Source organism: Branchiostoma floridae, chromosome 2 (assembly GCF_000003815.2).
Source record: "Branchiostoma floridae strain S238N-H82 chromosome 2, Bfl_VNyyK, whole genome shotgun sequence".
Classification (NCBI taxonomy): domain Eukaryota; kingdom Metazoa; phylum Chordata; class Leptocardii; order Amphioxiformes; family Branchiostomatidae; genus Branchiostoma; species Branchiostoma floridae.
Genome location: NC_049980.1, coordinates 568,174 through 586,253, shown reverse-complemented (window position 1 = coordinate 586,253; position 18,080 = coordinate 568,174). Strand labels below are relative to the sequence as shown.

Here is an 18,080-nt window from a genome sequence, read left to right as displayed (position 1 = left end):
TATAGACGCCACGCATTTCCGTGGCCAAAAGGCCCTACCTCCTTTTCACGTGTTGATAGTTATCAATATTAGCACTTCACGCTTTGTTTTCATTGGCTCATACCTATCGCCACAAAACACGGCCCTAACCCTTACCTGTAGAATAACCGTCTTCTGCCGACTTTCCGCCATGCCACTTGTAAACATGGCCCTGAAGTAGGGGCTGGCCGCGGACAGAACAAGCCGATGACATGGAAACCGCCGGCCCTCGACTTCAAGGATAACATCTTGTAGTACCCCAGCCTTTTGTAGGTCACCCACAGTTTCAAGAAACCCGTGAAGATAGCTCTCGTCTTGGTAGGAACGAGGACGAACTGCGCTGGCGTTGCATCTCTGGCCTGTAGCAGCCATGTTGGTGATGATGACGGAGCTGTACTTGCCGAAGGGACCTGTGCCTGATTACCCACATATGGTCTCATTACACAATTAATTTGATTGTCCAATTGAAATCAGCCATTGTCAGCGCTGAAACACACACCTTATATGTGCGCAAATCTAATTAAAATACGGTATATCTGGATATTATTTGCTTTCTATTGTAACCACACACGTTCAATAGGCAATAAAAATGTCACCCAAAATCTAGCGCACATAACAATTTTCATCGTATTTCAAAATGCAGCTATCCGCTGTCCGCTAAAGGTCCTCTTGAGTAACCAGAGCCTGACCGGAGCACTCAGGACAAATAAACGGGGAGAGTCACACCCTATGCACGTTAAAGAACCCCCACTAGTGCGATGGTTTATCATTACGGTCTTATAACCGATGCAATGATCTTCAGTACAGTATCTGCGATACATGAAGTAGATTTCTAGCGAGGACACAACGTTGATTCATTCACATGCTGCTGACAATGACATGCAAATTAGGGAATTTTTGTGGATATTCTTTTTAATACATGTAGTTTACTGGTTGAAGTAGATAGTTATAACGTTACAGCAGAAGCCAGTTAATTGCACAACGGATTAACGCACACTTCTGTTAACTGCACGGAATCCCAAAATCCCAAACCGGTGCGGTCCAGCTGGATAACTTCGCCATCGTTGCACCATCCGGATAATTGCACGAAAGTCACTGACAGATAGGCCGTACAATGAAGCAGTGCAAAATGAAGAACAATAATGCCTGCTTGGTTTGAGTTCACGACATTTACATGATAATCAAGGGTGCGAAAAGCTTGCAACTGGTCTGCGTCCGGGAGTCGCGCAGAAATACTGTACATATTTGGGTAATCAGGCAATGGGTCATCATCATCAACATGGCCGCCACAGACCAAGTAACCCACGCCAGCACAGTTCGCCCTCGCTCCTACCAGAGCGAGAGCTATCTGCACGGGTTTCTTGGAACTGTGAGTGACTTACAGAAGGATGGGGTGCTGCAGGATGTCGTCCTTGAAGTCGAGGGCCGGCGGTTTCCCTGCCATCGACTTGTTCTGTCCGCGGCCAGCCCCTACTTCAGGGCCATGTTTACAAGTGACATGGCAGAGAGTCGTCAGAGGACGGTTGTTTTGCAGGTAGGGCCGGGCCAGGTTGGCGTATCGAATACAGCAACACAAGTAGTATTGATAGATAACCTAAAGCTGTCTAAAACGGGGGAAAGGGGTTTGGGCATAATGGCTAATGCTATCCCACCAAGAGGAAGTCTGTATGCCCCCCTCCCCACGTTGGTCACTGGCTGCCAAGTGCAGGGTTATTTTGGGGGCTTGTATCTGAAGTCATTTTTATCCCAGAGCACCTTGTTATTTTAGAGTTGAACAGAAGCTGACCTTGAACAGGATGGGAAGAAAACTGTTACCTAACTGAAAACTCAACACAACAAGCCAAGGTTAAATACACAAGTTGCCACTATTTGGGTTCACAGCAAGGTTTGGGAGTCGACTTGGTCAAGGCAAGGTTAAATACACAAGTTGCCACTATTTGGGTTCACAGCAAGGTTTGGGAGTCGACTTGGTCAAGGCAAGGTTAAATACACAAGTTGCCACTATTTGGGTTCACAGCAAGGTTTGGGAGTCGACTTGGTCAAGGCAAGGTTAAATACACAAGTTGCCACTATTTGGGTTCACAGCAAGGTTTGGGAGTCGACTTCGTCTTGGTCAACTCAGAAGCGTTCAACTCAGGAGCATTCTGTTTAAATACGCCGCAATGAAGTAACTTGGAATGGCCAGATTTGTACACGGTACACTGTACATGTGCTTAATTGTTATGTACAAAACAACTTCTGGGTTGCAGCACTGCGTGACCAGCAAATGAATAATACAGCGCTTAAAGTTGATTTCATGAGGTGTAAGAGTCAGAGAATCTCAGAGCCTTCAACCAAACAAAGTTGACACGTATGCAGAAGAAGAAGAAGAGTTACTGTATTCTTGTTTCGCATAGACTCGAGGTGGTTTTATCAAATATTGATCATATCAACTATTAACTTCTTAAGTTCAAGACCACGCAGTAGCCCAGTATTTACCCTGGCCTTCAACCATGTGTCAACTTCTGTGGAAGCAACAGTTAGCCGACCATCATGTACAACATGTTACCATAAAAATGGCATGAATCTACTCAAACTGGACCCCATGGATTGGCTTGGCCCCCCTCTGAGCAAAGTTACTGTACTCAATCAACTTCAATATTATATGTGTAAACTTTATGGACACAAAAGTATAGCAATTACATACTGTGTTCTAGTTGTAGATTGGCAGCACAGTATAAGAGGACAGAATACCTGATTCATTAGGGAATTTTCTTATTATTGCTTTTCCTCTTAAGGGTTTGGATGCAGGCATGTTTGAGGAGATCCTGAGTTACATCTACTCGGGAACCCTCCATGTGTCCCTGGACAAAGTGCAGCCCCTGTACCAGGCAGCCGACCTCCTCCAACTGGACTATGTGAGAGACAGCTGCAGCAGCTACATGGCCATGAACGTGGATTGCTCCACCTGTGTGGACCTGTACAAGTTTGCCGATGTATTCTCTGTGGACAGAGTTCTGAAATGCAGTCTGCACTTCATCTGTATGCACCTTGCTGAGGTTGGTCTCATTAACAGTACAGTACCTGTTACTGCTCAACATGTTAAAATTGGTCCAGAAACCTATCCACTAATCTTTTACGGTCCAGCAAGAAATGCTTACTTCACCGCTAAATGATACCGGTACTAGTACCCACTCCAATGATGTATCAGAAACTTAATGTATGCCATATAATTTCTAAGTTTGTTTGCTTCTTATTTGAGGTAACTGTACCAAACCCACATTTCAACAGTGTCATACAAGTTACATGCACTCTGCACCTCAACAGGTTGCCTCCAGAGAGGAGTTTTGCAGCCTGAGTGTGAATCAGCTGACTGAGATCATCAGCTAAGATCAGCTGGATGTTAAAGAGGAGACAACAGTGTGGGAGGCTGTGGCGAGATGGGTGCAGCACAGCAGGGAGGACAGGTGGGTGTTGCACATGGTACTTATTGAGAAACTCCAATAATACAGTCAAACCTGTCTATAGTGGTCACTCAAGGGACTGGTCAAAATTGGCCACTTTAGAGAGGTGACCACTATAGAGAAAATGCTGATTAATTGACCACAAGCAAAATGTTACACATAGTTTTAGTAACAATTGATCTTTATTCACATAATCAAGGAGCTTTTATGTGTAGCACTGTACATATACTGCAATGATTGTCACACTATATGTATTAAGAAAACAAAAGCTGAATAAAAGTTTTAGATATTCTACAGTTGATATTGTCTGAAGAGACCGGTATCGTCATATTTCTTTGATCCTGAATCGTCTTGTATCCTTTGATACTTCGCCGTCCGTGAGTTCCCTCCCGCGTTCACACGTCAGATTCCACCATTATGCTAATGTGGTCCTCACAAGAAAAGCCTGTCATTTTAGACTTATCTCTTAATAAATGTAAGAATACAATCCACCATAGTCTGAAGTTTATATAATTTTATCTGCGTAACAATTTATTTAGAATGTTTTTGTAATGTAGATCAACCTCAGCAATAGTGTATTAGAATGTTTCTTTGCCACAATTTACCTCCGTAATAGTGGTGTCATCTGTTGACCTTATTTGGCCTCCTTTGTCGGCCGGCGGTAAGGCAGTTTTGTTTTGAAAATAAAAAAGTTTTAAATCCGGCGTTGGGTGACGATACGGCCGCTGTATGGCCGAATGCTTGCCGGACTGTAGATCAGCCGTCCGCAGTGGCCGTAATCGGCAGTGTTTCTGTGTCTGCGGGACCAGAAATCGTGTGGCCGTGGCTGCGTTGGACAGGTGGCCGCTAAGCCTATTTCTTAATCATTACGAATCCAAGGGACCGACAAAAAGTGGCCACTATGGGCAGGTGGCCGGTATGCAAAGGTGGCCGCTAATACAGGTTTGACTGTACAGCGTTATTAAGATTGTAAATGTCAAGAAAACTGTTGAGAAATTTGAAAAAAAAAAAAAATGTTCTATAATTAATCAATTTGTTAGGTAATCGGGAAATTGTTTTCTTATGTTACTCATGTTACAACTTTATTTGTCATCTTTCTTCTTTTCTTTTATTGAAAATTTGCTGTCTGGCATCAGATCTGAAAGTGATCTTGTGTAAGGGAAAATCATAGGTCTTAAAATCTGATGTCTTTGTGAATTATTTGGTAGTATTTTGGAACCCGATCAGTTGCAGATTCCAATATGACTGGTAACTCTGTACCTTACAGACTGCACCATCTACCCAGCATCCTCCCTCACATCCGCTTCAACCTGCTGACATCAGATGACACGGCAGCCATCTTGGATCACCCCCTGGTCAGGGAGAATCCTGGGAGATCTGCCATCAGGAACGTGGTAAAGGAGACTTCCAACATCAGAAAAAGAGCGGGGATGGACACGCTGGAAATGGCCATGGTTTTCATGGAAACGTCAGTACAACATGTTCCTCTTTCAACTCTTGTTAACAACTCATGTACTAATATTGGCATTATATGTACAATTACTTGACATTGTCAGGATTCTAGCTAGTGCATTTTAGCGTAGTGGGCCACTACGCTAAAATTTGTGACCAATACGCTAAAATAAGGCCCACTACGCTCATTTTTAACTAGTGTAGTGGTGCTTTGCTATCATTTACTTGTCCAACAATGTCTAATCAATATCTAAACAATGAAAAATGATGATATGCCATTCAAAACTGACTGTGATGTTAACAGAATACCAACTTTTAACTCAACATTATCAAAATCTCACCGTGGAGGGGCCAAGACCCCCCTTCCACACCAATCTCCTGATTGGTCACTTCGCTACCATGCCATTAACCACTACGCTAAAATAAAATCCTGGCTAGAACCCTGATTGTAATGCTCGATATACCATGCACACTTGCAAATGCAACCAGATTTTGCTTGGTGCTTTTCAAATTTAAACTCAGATAGTGCATTAGGCAACCTGAAATTTTGCTGCATCCCCCACCTATGTACTTACTAGTTTTGTCTTTATTTCTTGTTTAGCAGTAAAATATGTAAATGGAAGAAAAGATTTAGATAAGTACCTAATTTGAAGAAAGTAATAACTTGGACATGGGGCAACCTAAAATATTGATTTAATTTCTGATTGGCTGGAAAAAAGGATTTGAGCATTGAATTGTTACATTGAAATGTGGGACTGCGTAGCACAGTGGGACCGTGTTCGGCCCGTGACCGAGAGGTTGCTGGTTCGAATCCAGCTGTATTATCGATCTTGTGCCCTTGGGAAAGGAACTTTACACGGCTTTCCTCACTTATTCAGGTGAAAATGAGTACCTAGCTTCGGCCAGGGCCGTCCCTCGGATAGGATGTTAAATGGAGGTCCCGTGTATTGGGGGAGCCACACCCCATGCACGTTAAAGAACCCCCACACGTGCGATGTTGAGATGTGTGTTGCTGTAAATCCTTCTGTCAGGAGTTGGTGATTTACTTCAAATCACCCGGATGGAGGCCTGGCGAACCTCTGTCTCGTATCAGCCACATGGTGATTTACATCATTCACCCGGACGGGAGACCTGGCGCATCCCCGCCTTGTAATTAGCCAGCGAAAGGGTATGTCACCCCGTAAGGGGCGGTATAACCCCGTCATGTGTAAACATGTGCAAACATGTGTGATCACATCGACCGATGATGATGATGATTGTTACATGAATTAGCAGTCCTGTTTTATTTACAGTCTACACTATGTTATGTTTGCAGGACCAACGTAACTTGCCAAGAGATCCTCTACATGAATCCCAGAGCAGGGAAGTACATCAGGTGCAGTTATTCTGAGGAGGACCTTCCGTACATCTCACTAACAACTGCTATCAGTGGTAACAATTTTTACATTGGAACTGAAGAACCAAAGGGTACAGATCATTTGGCTGTGTTGGAGTACAGCCATGCAGGCAATGTGTGGCAACGTGCTAATATGTCCACATTTCAAAAACCCGACATGTCACGCAAATCTGAGATTGACGAGTTCCTTCTTGAAGTTGATGAGATTTTATATTACGTTTTTGTTGAAAGGGAAAATATCAGTACATCGGTGTGGATCAGAAAGTACAACCGGCACACAGACCAGTGGCAGGAGTGTTCACAGCTGAAAATCAGGATGCCCAATTACCTGAGGAACCATTCTTACCATACAGTAGTTTCCTGTGGTCCTCACATCTATTTCCTCATGAAACCACAAATGCATCGCTACGACCCGAGCCAGGACCGCTGGTGCAAGCTGACCCCACCAAAACTCGAATTCTGCACAACGGTTGCCATGGGAACAGAGATCTTCTGCACAGACAGGGAGTTCAGCAAGACCATGGTGTACGACACAAAGTCTGACCGCTGGCAGGTACGTCAAGGCTGGCCAAACCCGCGCCCAGTAAATCTTGATAATACCATACTTCCATATTTCTTTGTACTAGAGAACCAGCTGCATGTATGGGTTGAAGCCTTTACCATTTCTTCGTTACAGACAACAAACAATCTGGTATATGTCTACGACAAGTTTACTGATACCTGGAGAGACTTGGAGGCCACCATGCCTAGTGGAGAATATTTAACTCCTGATTCGAGCCTTCCTGTGGCATGTATGTACCTACCATGTCTTACCGCCAAGGGCACTGACTTGAGTACAGCATGCCTCTAGGAAAGGGCTATCTCTACTGCCACCAACCAGCAGTTGCAGATACAGATACACTTTTACTTTGTGCAGTGAAAAAGGAAGTTGTGAACAACATTGCAATATTCCAGTCAGATAGTTTTAATAGTAGAGCAGGTATTGCTATGGATAGCTGTATGCAGAACTGTGTCCATGAGAAGGATCCCAAAGTTTAAAGGGTTCTTATGTTCATTCCATGATATGTACTTTATCAAGCAGTATTAGTCGAAATCACGAGTACGTGCCAGATGTCTATTTGGAATACAACACAGTGTATTCAGTACCACCTGAGGTACCAACACAAACATACTGAGGCATACACACACACACAAAGACACACACAAACGCACACACATAACACACACACATGCACATAATGCACACAATACATAATTCACACATAAACACACAAACACACTCTGTGTAGACTATAAAAATCAAACAAGAGTTATTGCTTTAATGATGATCTTTATTTGCATGTTCCTGCCCATATGGGCTGAATGTACTCTCAAAGCAGAGGTTAGGCTCTGGCTGTTCTTCTAACGTTTTTTAGTCGTTTTTATCGGGCTTTCTATTTTGTCATTTTTCTTGAAGTACGCCAGCCAAGCAGAGGTTAGGCTCCAGCTTTTTTTAAACGTTTTTTTAGTCGTTAAAAGTGCCTGCACCAACTTTGACATCGTATAACTCCTAAACGACGTGTGCTAGGACTACGAAACTTATTGACCTTTCCTAAATTATTGTTGGCAACAATTATACGAAGAAAGTTTGAGTTTATAATTTTTTCAAATTTACTAATTTCAGTTTGCATAATGAGATATCATGGTTTTATTGCTAGACCACACTTCTTTATCGATCTTATTAACATCCTACGTAATTTCATGTTACATTTATAATCAAATATTCATAATTTATGCTAATTTAATGCCGTCATTGGTCAAAACCCAAGATGGCGGACAATGTCATTAGCAACGGTAAAACATGTTATTGTAACTCAAATTCCGTGAAACTATTTCATTTACAAAACAATCACTTGAACCTTTTAACTCTACTTCTATTGGGTTTTGGGGTTATATGTGGACAAAAATACATTTTAGGAAATTCAAGATGGCAGTCCAAAATGGCGGACACATTCCGTCATTTTCTGACGTCATATAGGCCTCAGTGTCGTCGTCATTAGAACGTCTTAGATACAAGTAAGATATCCTTTATGATCATCGTTTTGTTTAATACCTTTGAGTAGAGCGAAAATTCCATATTTAGAAGAGTTCTAGCCCAAAATATGACATTATAACGTCATAATTATAAGTTATAAAACGATACCAAAATACGGAAAATATGAAACTTTACCAGTGCATCATCCCCTCCAAATTTGGAGATCGTAACCCAAGCCGTTTTGAAATTACGAAGGGGGGGGGGGGGGTAGGGGGAAGAGCCAAAAAAGGAATGCCAAAAATCCCAGTAGATAGGGTTGAAGGCCATTGCATCAATCTAATGTAAAGGCTTAAATTTGCATACAAAAGCATAAACACGTTAACGGTTTCGAGTATGCGTGTGCAGTGATATAGGAATAATTGGTAATATGTCAAAGGTAAAGGCCCCTGACTTGTAAACAATCCTTGTCCCGACGTTTGTCCCGATTTGCTCAACAATGTCAGGACGTCCTTTGTTCATGTCTCATAGGCCTTCACCTTTTAGATATTACCCATTATTCATTTCACTGCACATGCGTACTCCGTACCGTGCTTATCACGCTCGACTCTCAAGCAATTTTTAAATTCGTTGAGGTTTTGGATTCCAATACATTTGACCGTCGGCAGTTGCAAGTTTCTACTATCAAAGAAATAACGACCGGCAGGGTTTAAACTCTTGACCGACCGCACTGACTAGACCACGTACATTATTCCGAGGTTCACAATTCAAATACAATGATCGGTTGGTAAATTTCTAAAGACATTACTTATGATCAGGACGACGTGGCATGCAGGGATGTATGCGCTATCTGGCGATAGCCTCTAAAAGTGCAGGAGACACTGCAATAGCTTCAACCTGTCCAACCACTCAGTACAACTCCACCCATCCGTCACATAATTGACCGGCGCGACCGCGACAAAATTAAGGTGTGAACGTCCCGAGGAACGACACTCAGCCAAACGAACTCAAACACGACATATTGGCTTTGCTTTATTTCGGTAATTACTTTCAACCACCTTAAAATGCTTCCGACGTCTTCATAGAAAGGTCTTCAACCGCCAGGTGCAAGGAAGTTACAACTGTCAGTTTGGTAAAGTTTTGGTTGAGTATACGTACGTGATTGGTGACCTGCTCTGGTATGTAAACAAATAGCGGAGGGTGTATGTCTTCAGGCCTTTCAACATCGACATGGTTTGCAACCTGGACGTTTCCTCTTTTTGCAACTAAAACCATTACTCCAACTTCCAAACAATACAGGTAGGTTGAACTTCATTTTTTTCTTCTAAAAACACCATAGATGTATATCTTGTTATGGTATTCCCTTCGGCATTCTTTCTGGCATTATCCACTAGCCAAAGGGAAGGTACAGTAATTGAGCCTAATTAGAGTTTGAGACAACTAACAGGGTGTCATATCTCCAGTGATCTAATCACTATCTCTGTGTGTTGGCAAAACATCCTACGTAGAGACCAACGTGAACGTGATACGAGACTTATACGTCGCACGAAATTCGTTCGATCGCAAACTGATAACATTCTCGAGTTAGTCGTGCTCGCGTCCTGCAAGATTGCGGTATGGTTACGCAAAAGTTTATTCTTGTAGGCGGTTGGTTATATTGGGCCTATACTTGACAATTCTACGACGACAAAGTCGAAAGACGCCAACGACACTATATATGCCGTAACTATATGAAACAATCACATGATCGCAGTCCCAATCTCAAAGGCTGGAACTAAACTTCTACGAATCTAAGGGTCAACAGCCGGAAGCATTTTGCTTTTTTCCCTCGCTAGTGGAAGGGTCGTCTAAGTTCACTGCTTCATAGATGTACCTGCTAATACATATGAACCTAAATGTTATGTAATTACATTATATACCTACATAGTATTTGTTGAACATTATTCAGCGGTTGATCGTTAACTTCCTTCGGAACGTTTTTAAATCTAGAATTGAATGGGTATATCTGTAGATGGTTTTAATGCTGAATTCAAACTTTTATGACGCAGAATGACAGCTACTCATGCAACGGAATAAACTGTAAACTCGTCAGAAGTTTCAGACAGCATCCTGGACTGTCTTCCGTAAGCCCATGTAAATTTAGATATATGAATGTCATCCTTGGGATCCCCCAAACAGATGCGAGCACGCGAATATACATGTAACAAAAAAAAGAGCCTTTAGTATGAAACTGCATATTTGTTCTTATTTTACAGCTGCTTTGTACGATTTACAGCATGGTCGAAACTTTTTTTTTGTTTGGAAACGGCCGATCATTCAACCTGGACAATTAATGCGCGCGCGGATGTCATCCATATAATCAAATCTACATGGTTTTAGTGAATGAAAAATAGTAAGTCCGTTCTTCATTACGAGTACGCCGGTCTGTGCATCGGAAAAATTATGGGCAATATATTTCAAAGGTGAAGAACTCTCAGACTGACTTGTATCATTTTTCGTCTCGTCTCGTCTATTGCCACCATATGCATGGGAATGTCCTGAAGTGATTTGTTTGTATCTAAGGGGCATTCACCTTTGACATATTACCCACAAATCACGCCGCTGCTCATGCGTATTCCAGACGGTGAACGACATTATATGGAGTGAGTGAGTGAGTTCACCAACTATTTAACCATAGCACTAAACTTATATATTGTTTATGTAAAATGGGAGAACACAATTTTCAGAGGAAGGCACAATTGAAGACGAAGTACGTGGTCAACACGAGGTTTTGCAATTATGTTCTTAACTGTGATATCTATATCATAACATATTTTCTTTTGCAGCAGAAATTCTAAGTATGAGATGTAAATGAGGAATCCTGTAAAACCTTCACATCCGGGGTAATAAATATGAAAGCTGACGTCATCATCTACGTCACGGTGATCAGCGCATGCGCCGTTCAACAAGCTTGTGGAGCGGACAGACAAGCGTGTGACGTGTGCAGATGTCAGAAGGATGGCACGGTGGACTGCCGGCTGAGAAACCTGCTGTCCGTCCCGAGCGGCATCCCGGTCACAGCCACCTCACTCCGGCTGCAGGACAACAAGCTCACCTGGCTGCTACCGGGCACTTTCCAGGTACGTCAGGAATTTTGCTGCCAAATGTAGTAGAAGCCGCTTAATTGAATGGCCTATGTACATGTGTCTGTGAATTTCGTGCAATTATCCGTCCGGTGCAATAACACGAAGTTATCTAGCTAGACCCCACAGGTTTGGGATTTAGGGATTCCGCGCAGTTAACAGGAGTGTGCGTTAATCCGTTGTGCAATTAATTGCATATGGATTTTTCCATGATTGGGCACTTAAGTACTATCTAATTAGGGAAAATGATTTCACACAAACAGAATAGAACCTGTAACCTCAAATAATGAATAAGAGAAATGTCTCTGCATTGATATGTCATATTCAAAGCAAACTTTACTAATGGCGAACAACTGGATCGTTTTGTAAACGGTATAACACTTTGTCAGTAGCCGGGAACTCAGATGCTGTCTAAAACATTCCTTGCAAACGTTCTAGTCGCTGGACAAGTTGGAGTCCCTGGACCTGCAGCATAACCAGCTGGAGAGGATTGACCCTGGCGCGCTGGACGGACTCACGGCGCTGGTCACGCTGGACATCTCCTACAACAGGCTGACCAGTCTACCCGCAGGCGTGTTTGTGAGTCTGACGTCATTACAGGTGCTGAAGGCTCAGAAGAACGAAATCGTTGAGGTACGACCACTGTAATAAGCCCTTTCACAATTCCGAGTACGCAATGGTAGTGACAACAATTGTCGTTAAAACTAAGGGCACAACCCGACATATGTACGCGCGTGCAATTTGTCCGTACGTTTTTTTTTAAGGCCACGGCCGCCTCGTATTTCTGAAAACGTTCAGGCTGTACAGGGCAGGCGCGTCGCCCGTTCTGACACGTACGGGGGCGAATCCGCAGCCCGATGGCACACAAAGTTTTGCATGCACGCACCGTTCTACGGCGCGTCTGCGTCCTCCAAAATTCGAATTCCCTACGAGTTCGTACGGTGGCGGTACTTACCCCTTACGGATCCCAAAGGATTGCCCGCGTTTTGTCACGTATACAGCACGTACGTACGACGGGTTGTGCCCTTGTCTTATGTGAACAAAGGTAAAGGCCCCTGAGACATAAACAAAGCACGTCTGAACATTTTATGCAAATCGAGACAATAATCTAAACGAAATTGTTTACAAGTTTGGAGACTTCATCTTCAATATATTACCCAGAATCCCTGCCGCTGTACATGTGTACTCGTAATTGTGAAAGAGCTTATTATATTATTGTTAAGCATCTTCAACGACTTCTCCAAGTAAGATATTTGTGACAGTTTACATGTAGTTCTGGTATCTTATAGTCTCAGATTTGTAATACTTGTATTCCTTAAGTCCAGTATAGGAGTCTAGACAATCCATTGACCAATATATTCCATAAATCTGCCACTAAAGAAGGAGATTATATCAATTCACAGGTAAATATAGAGGCCCTGGCCGGTCTGGAGATGCTACCACACCTGCAACATGTTCACCTGGACAACAACCTCATCTCTCACCTACCCTGCGAACACCTGGACGTCGTGCCGGCGCGAGTCTTCCTCCACTTCGGCGGGAACCCTCTCCGCTGCGACTGCCTGGACGTGGTGAGCCACCCGCCGTGCCTCACACGGGACAACCTCGCTGCTGAGTGCACCGCGCCGCATCTACTGAGGGGCCAGCCATCCCAAGACCTACAGAGGACCTGCGGCATGTTGTTCTGGTGCTTCTTTGCTTGCGGTTTGTCGTTCCTCATCCTGGGTGCGTCCATGTCGTATGTCTTCTTCCGTAGGACTAAACGCGTCGTGTGCAACCTGTACAACTGTAAGTTCAGATTCGTGCATCCGAGGAGGGCAACGCCCGCCTGGCAGTGAGCTGTTTGCAACCACGTGACTATCACGTTATGAAACGTCAGCCATGTTGGTGGGTTAAGAACCTTAAAAAATGCATGTGAAAGATTTTTAAGTATCATTTACAACTGTAACTTCATATTCGTGCGGGCAAGGGCAATCCTTGCCTGGCAATCAGCTGCTTGCAAATCATGTGATCATGACGTCATCTAGACTCGGCCATGTTGGTGGGCTAAGGAGGACTGGGAGTTGTTGTTTTTTTCAATCAGAAAGATTTAAAAGATCATTTCAAACTTTCACTCGACTTCATAATCTAGAATCCTAAGAGGACAACGTCCGTCTTGGAACTAAGTGAACTTTGTTTTCAAGTTGCCAACCACGTGACCATGGCGTAATCAAATGTCGACCATATTGGCGGCCTAAGAAGGCCTGTAAGATTTTTATTATGAGAGTGAAAAAAAAGTTTTAAAAGAAACTTTACCATTTTTACTGCTTGCAAATCACGGGATCGTAACATCATCAAGTAACCGTTTTTTAGTTGGTTATTTCAAGGAGGTTAAAAATCAAGAAAAAATCAATTTTCATCCTCCTTGGTTATTTTAAGAAGGCCTGTTTTAATGGAACATTTTACAGTTGTCAATTTAGACGGGTAAATCCGATGGTGACAACTTACTTGCTTTTATGAATAAGGTGACTATGATGTAATTCTGCGTCGGCCATATTGGTGGGTAAAAAGCACGTGATAAGGGACCAAAAGGCTTTGAGTGTGAAACTGTGTGTGCAATTTTTTGCATTTTGCGACTTGCAGTCGCAAAATGCCTTCTATCCATAGTAGTCGCCGTTGTGATGTTGAGATGAACGGACCTGTTCAATCCATGCCAAACATTTGTATACCTGTTAAAACAGGCATTTCCTCAACATGTTCGCACTAGCGCAGTGGTAAAGTTAACGCATTCTAAACCAATGCACCCGGTTCGAATCCGGGGTCCGAGGTAGATTTTTTTCAACTTTTTTTTTTCTTTTTTACATCCATTGAAATACTAATTTTTACATCCATTTGGCCACACCAATTTATTTCTTTGGTTAACGGATTCGCCGCTTCGTTTTTTTGCCGAATAGAAATAAAAATTAAAAAAAAAAAACTTAAAAATGCCCCGCAACAGAGCTCACTCAAAAACAGGCAATGTGTAGTGAAATTTGCTGCAGTTCACGCAAATTTTAACAGGTGGCGTCTAGATCTGCTGCAGTTCAGGCACATATGTGAATCTCTCCATGCGCCAATATCAGGTTTGGTTACTCTGTTCTATTTATATGACATTCTAATAACTAGAAAAAACGTTCACACACGCAAACATTGGCAAAATGCCAGCTTTTTTAAAAGCACTTGTTTTCTAGGTGTCAAACCTTCTTAGACTTCTTTATATGACGCTTGCTGATCTGTCGCAAAGGAAAGAACAATCATCGTTAAATATTGTTTCCAACAAACGCAAGTTTTTTTTTTCAATGACAAAGTCAAAAAGTAATACATGGATTCATACATATTGGATGATGTAATTTAGTTACAACTTGGTGCAATCAAGTTATTTGAACATCTCTAAGATGAATATTGAAAAATAGTAATCTTTTTCAAGGTATGATATTATGAAGTTATTTGGTGTCAATGTGTCACTCATTAAAATTATACACAAGGATAGTTATCTTTGCATGGTGACAATGTTGTATTTTGTTCTTCCGGTTTACGGGGAATGCAATACAAAGATGCATCAGTTTACTATCATTCTGTTGTAGGCTCGTCCAGGTGCTACAATATACCGTAAGTTATTGGCATATCAAACAGGTTATGGCCAAGGATTTCTGTTTTCCTACTTAATTAACGCAATGTGTGTAATTTGCTTTTTGCCTTTGTACATAAGGTTTGTTTTTAAGGAATTGAAAGAAAACAAAATTCTTTCAAGGTAATACACACGTGTTTACCGGCTGCTGATAATATCATGTAAGTTTGTGATTAATATAATACAGTTTGACAATCTGGTTACAGATAGGTCTACAACTATTATAGTAAAGCTGTATTCTCACTAGTTCAATGTACTACCTTTGTACATGCAACTATAGACCCAAGTCTCTTGCACTCTCCCATGTTCAAATATATATATATTTCTTTCTGCTGACCATAATTACATATCAATCACACCTTTTCTTTGCTTTATTCTAATAAGAGAGTGAAAAGATACATAGATAACAGCATTGGTATGTTCATGATGGTTAGAAATTCATGTATAATAAGGACAATTCAATCTCTTCATGTACAACTGGATGAAATTAGTATTTTACTTCAGATGTTTCAAGTGACATCAATACGTACCTCTCCTTCAGCGTCAATAGAATGAAAAGGCAGAAAAATTAAATGCCAACACATATAACTGGCAAAATGGTCACTGACTTGTAAGGATCGTTAGTAATCTACTAGCATTAATTTGTTCTGACAGGCCATTCTAGCATCGCTAAAAAAAGTGATGGCTAGAAAAGTCATATATTGGAGGTATTGTTTCCTGTCCCTTAGGGTTCATCAGATTTTTTCTCTCTTCTATGAAAATTGGAAGAAATACAGAGCACACACAATCTTTATTTCTTATGTGTGTTTTCTTCTCATGTTAATTCTATACATGCCGTACATGTAAATAACAAACAGCTAACATCTTATGAAGTTGTGCAGCTTGAAAAGTGAATATTTCAGCTTTTATACATTCCTGCCTTCCTTTGTTTCATATCAATCAACCTGCAGACAGGCCAGGATTGCCAGTTGGCTCTTTTTTTACTCATCATGCATTCGAAATTTTGCTCAATGGCAGACAATGCATAGTCTGAATAGATCTGTGTATCTAAAGTGCTTTAGAATCCACGGATTGTAAAATAATGGTATCCAAGATAATTTGATGTTCATTGATGAAGTACAAGCAAGCAAGATGAAGTACTGTGGCCATTAGTTATCAATAATGCAGCAAAGGAAAAGGTAGCAAGACGGTTTACGTGAAGGACGTGTTATTGTCAATGGGAGGGCAGGGCTTGAACAGTTGTATACATAAACATCCAGTAGTTTCTGCTACGATTTCATCCTAACAATTATTTAATGGTAGCCTGGAATCCAGCCGTGTTGTGCTTTGGTCGCTCCCCAGAGGTACGCTTCCTGCCAACATGTCTGGTGTTCGTTACCATTTGAACAATTGGTATTTGTATACAACAGGGGTTCCATCATCATCAACGACCCATCTTCTTCGAGACTTAGTCTATTGGAACGATCTGATAAATCAAACCTTTTCCATACTCTGTTGGCAAGAGCGCTATTCAAATATCCTTTCCATTGATAAAGGCCTCTAAGGTCTTTGTTTGCTCGTCTAAGTGACGAAATTCCGGGTAATTCGCTGGGTAGTTCAGACATTATGAACGTCTGATGCGGCGGCCATGTTGATGATAATGGATCGCTGTTTGAACGAGTGCTTGAACCAGCCAATCAGAAATCTCACATAAAATCTCTGCGAATATGCAAATGCTGATCGTTCAAATAGTAACGAACACCAGACGTGTTAGCAGGAAGTGTACCTTTGGGGAGCGACCAGAGCACAACACGGCTGGATTCTAGGCTAATCTAATGGTAAGCAAGCTTTCTTCAAGAGCATTTCTTGTTGTGTTTAATATGTCTAAGAAACTGGACAGAAATACAGATCAGACAGTTGGCCTGTATTTCTTCAGTCTCTTCCACTCCCCAGTTTTGTAGTTCATCTCAAACAGTGTGTCCACGACCATGTTGGCTTCGCCGGTTCCGTCTGGTTTGGGAACGGTCTCCGTGTGTTCGCTCAGTTTGATCGTGACGCTGTCGCCCTGCTGCGGACACGGGTTCTCGCGAGAGCCCGCCATGAAGCCGAGAATGAGCGCCTTTTCTGGACGTGTGACCTTAAAAAAGAAATAGAACAAGGTCAATAACCCGATACTTACCCTTATTGCCTCATCATCTATGAAAATTAGGTCATTATCTACCTCTGACCGTACAAAACAATTATGAATGAATGAAGACATTTATTTTACGTCTGTGCTCTTATAACCAGGCCAATAATAAGAGTGTGGTATCTTTGCTACAACTTAAAAGACTGATGAATGAAACTTTCAGTTCAGTTCAGTCATTCATCTGGTGACGCTATGTAGAGGTTCAATTTCTTCTCGCGTTAAAAGACAGTTGTAAATGGGTAGATGCATGGAGCTTAAAAAACATGGTTTGTCTAGCTAGTTGCATAAGGAATGTATATTAATATGTTTTATTTATATATTCTAATTATATCACCTTGTTGGAAGTTCTGAACATCTCCTGTGCTGCCAGCATCTGTTCCCTGGTGAGAGATAGGCCTTTCTTCTGTTGAGACTGGGAAGCTGCAGGGGAATGGCTTGGTTTGGTTATTTCTTTGCTTCATAAGAATTCATCACAGTATCTGCATGCATGGTGTTGATAAAAGACTTTGTATACTGCTAACCTTCCCGTTCAAGTTGATGTTTTGTGTTATGTTGTGTTGTAACTAACATAACATAAAACAACACAGTTCAACTACACATAACATGGATTCTACTTGGGTCTTTGAGAAGCAATTGTATTAGTGTATGTCAGCATGCTATAATCAGCTACTGGAACTGGATGCTATGAGTTATTTGCATGTACTTCAAAGAAGCTGCAATGACCAAGCCAAACACTTCAGGTTGATTCCTTTGTGTGTGGCATATTTTGTTGTGTTGTTTGGTTTTGTGTTGTTTTGTGCTGTGTTGCTGTGCTGTGTTGTTGTG

The 18,080-nt window shown here is 41.9% G+C and overlaps 4 protein-coding genes across 8 annotated transcripts in view; 2 read left to right on the top strand and 2 right to left on the bottom strand.

Annotated features, from left to right (window-relative positions):
• Positions 1-466, bottom strand: part of LOC118409512 (kelch repeat and BTB domain-containing protein 8-like) — a 4,324-nt gene extending 3,858 nt beyond the window's left edge. Inside the window, exon 1 of one of the 2 annotated variants that reach the window (XM_035810580.1) lies at positions 136-466. In XM_035810580.1, coding sequence (XP_035666473.1) covers positions 136-390 — 255 coding nt within the window. In that variant the 5' untranslated portion in view covers positions 391-466. The remainder of the gene's footprint in view (positions 1-135) is intronic. The other variant, XM_035810579.1, reaches the window with a different exon arrangement.
• An 818-nt stretch (positions 467-1,284) lies between these two features.
• On the top strand, positions 1,285-7,745 carry LOC118410394 (kelch-like protein 17). 3 transcript variants are annotated; one of them, XM_035812086.1, is made up of 6 exons: positions 1,285-1,552; positions 2,796-3,056; positions 3,325-3,464; positions 4,729-4,929; positions 6,229-6,862; positions 6,986-7,745. In XM_035812086.1, the coding sequence occupies exons 4-6, from the start codon at positions 4,892-4,894 to the stop codon at positions 7,157-7,159; spliced, it is 846 nt and encodes a 281-aa protein (XP_035667979.1). In that variant the 5' UTR covers positions 1,285-1,552; positions 2,796-3,056; positions 3,325-3,464; positions 4,729-4,891; the 3' UTR covers positions 7,160-7,745. The 3 variants fall into 2 exon arrangements, with proteins under 3 accessions (XP_035667979.1, XP_035667978.1, XP_035667980.1); XM_035812085.1 differs by having other exon boundaries at positions 6,229-7,745.
• Positions 7,746-8,651: 906 nt separating this feature from the next.
• On the top strand, positions 8,652-14,170 carry LOC118410387 (immunoglobulin superfamily containing leucine-rich repeat protein-like). 2 transcript variants are annotated; one of them, XM_035812078.1, is made up of 4 exons: positions 8,652-9,619; positions 11,149-11,439; positions 11,881-12,075; positions 12,846-14,170. In XM_035812078.1, the coding sequence occupies exons 2-4, from the start codon at positions 11,212-11,214 to the stop codon at positions 13,278-13,280; spliced, it is 858 nt and encodes a 285-aa protein (XP_035667971.1). In that variant the 5' UTR covers positions 8,652-9,619; positions 11,149-11,211; the 3' UTR covers positions 13,281-14,170. The 2 variants fall into 2 exon arrangements, with proteins under 2 accessions (XP_035667971.1, XP_035667970.1); XM_035812077.1 differs by having other exon boundaries at positions 8,653-9,619; positions 11,146-11,439.
• A 577-nt stretch (positions 14,171-14,747) lies between these two features.
• LOC118409435 (negative elongation factor A-like) overlaps positions 14,748-18,080 on the bottom strand; it is a 14,450-nt gene continuing 11,117 nt past the window's right edge. Inside the window, exons 4-5 of the mRNA XM_035810466.1 lie at positions 17,590-17,675; positions 14,748-17,204 (exon numbers count right to left, since the gene is read on the bottom strand). Coding sequence (XP_035666359.1) covers positions 16,977-17,204; positions 17,590-17,675 — 314 coding nt within the window. The 3' untranslated portion in view covers positions 14,748-16,976. The remainder of the gene's footprint in view (positions 17,205-17,589; positions 17,676-18,080) is intronic.

What these genes read in the sequence shown, in the direction of transcription:
- LOC118410387 (XM_035812078.1), top strand. Translation starts at nt 11,212, where the DNA reads ATGAAAGCTGACGTCATCATCTACGTCACGGTGATCAGCGCATGCGCC. An exon ending in TGCTACCGGGCACTTTCCAG is followed by an intron (nt 11,440 to 11,880) that starts GTACGTCAGGAA and finishes CAAACGTTCTAG; the next exon opens with TCGCTGGACAAGTTGGAGTC. An exon ending in AGAAGAACGAAATCGTTGAG is followed by an intron (nt 12,076 to 12,845) that starts GTACGACCACTG and finishes ATCAATTCACAG; the next exon opens with GTAAATATAGAGGCCCTGGC.
- LOC118410394 (XM_035812085.1), top strand. Translation starts at nt 4,892, where the DNA reads ATGGACACGCTGGAAATGGCCATGGTTTTCATGGAAAC. An exon ending in GCCATGGTTTTCATGGAAAC is followed by an intron (nt 4,930 to 6,228) that starts GTCAGTACAACA and finishes TTATGTTTGCAG; the next exon opens with GACCAACGTAACTTGCCAAG.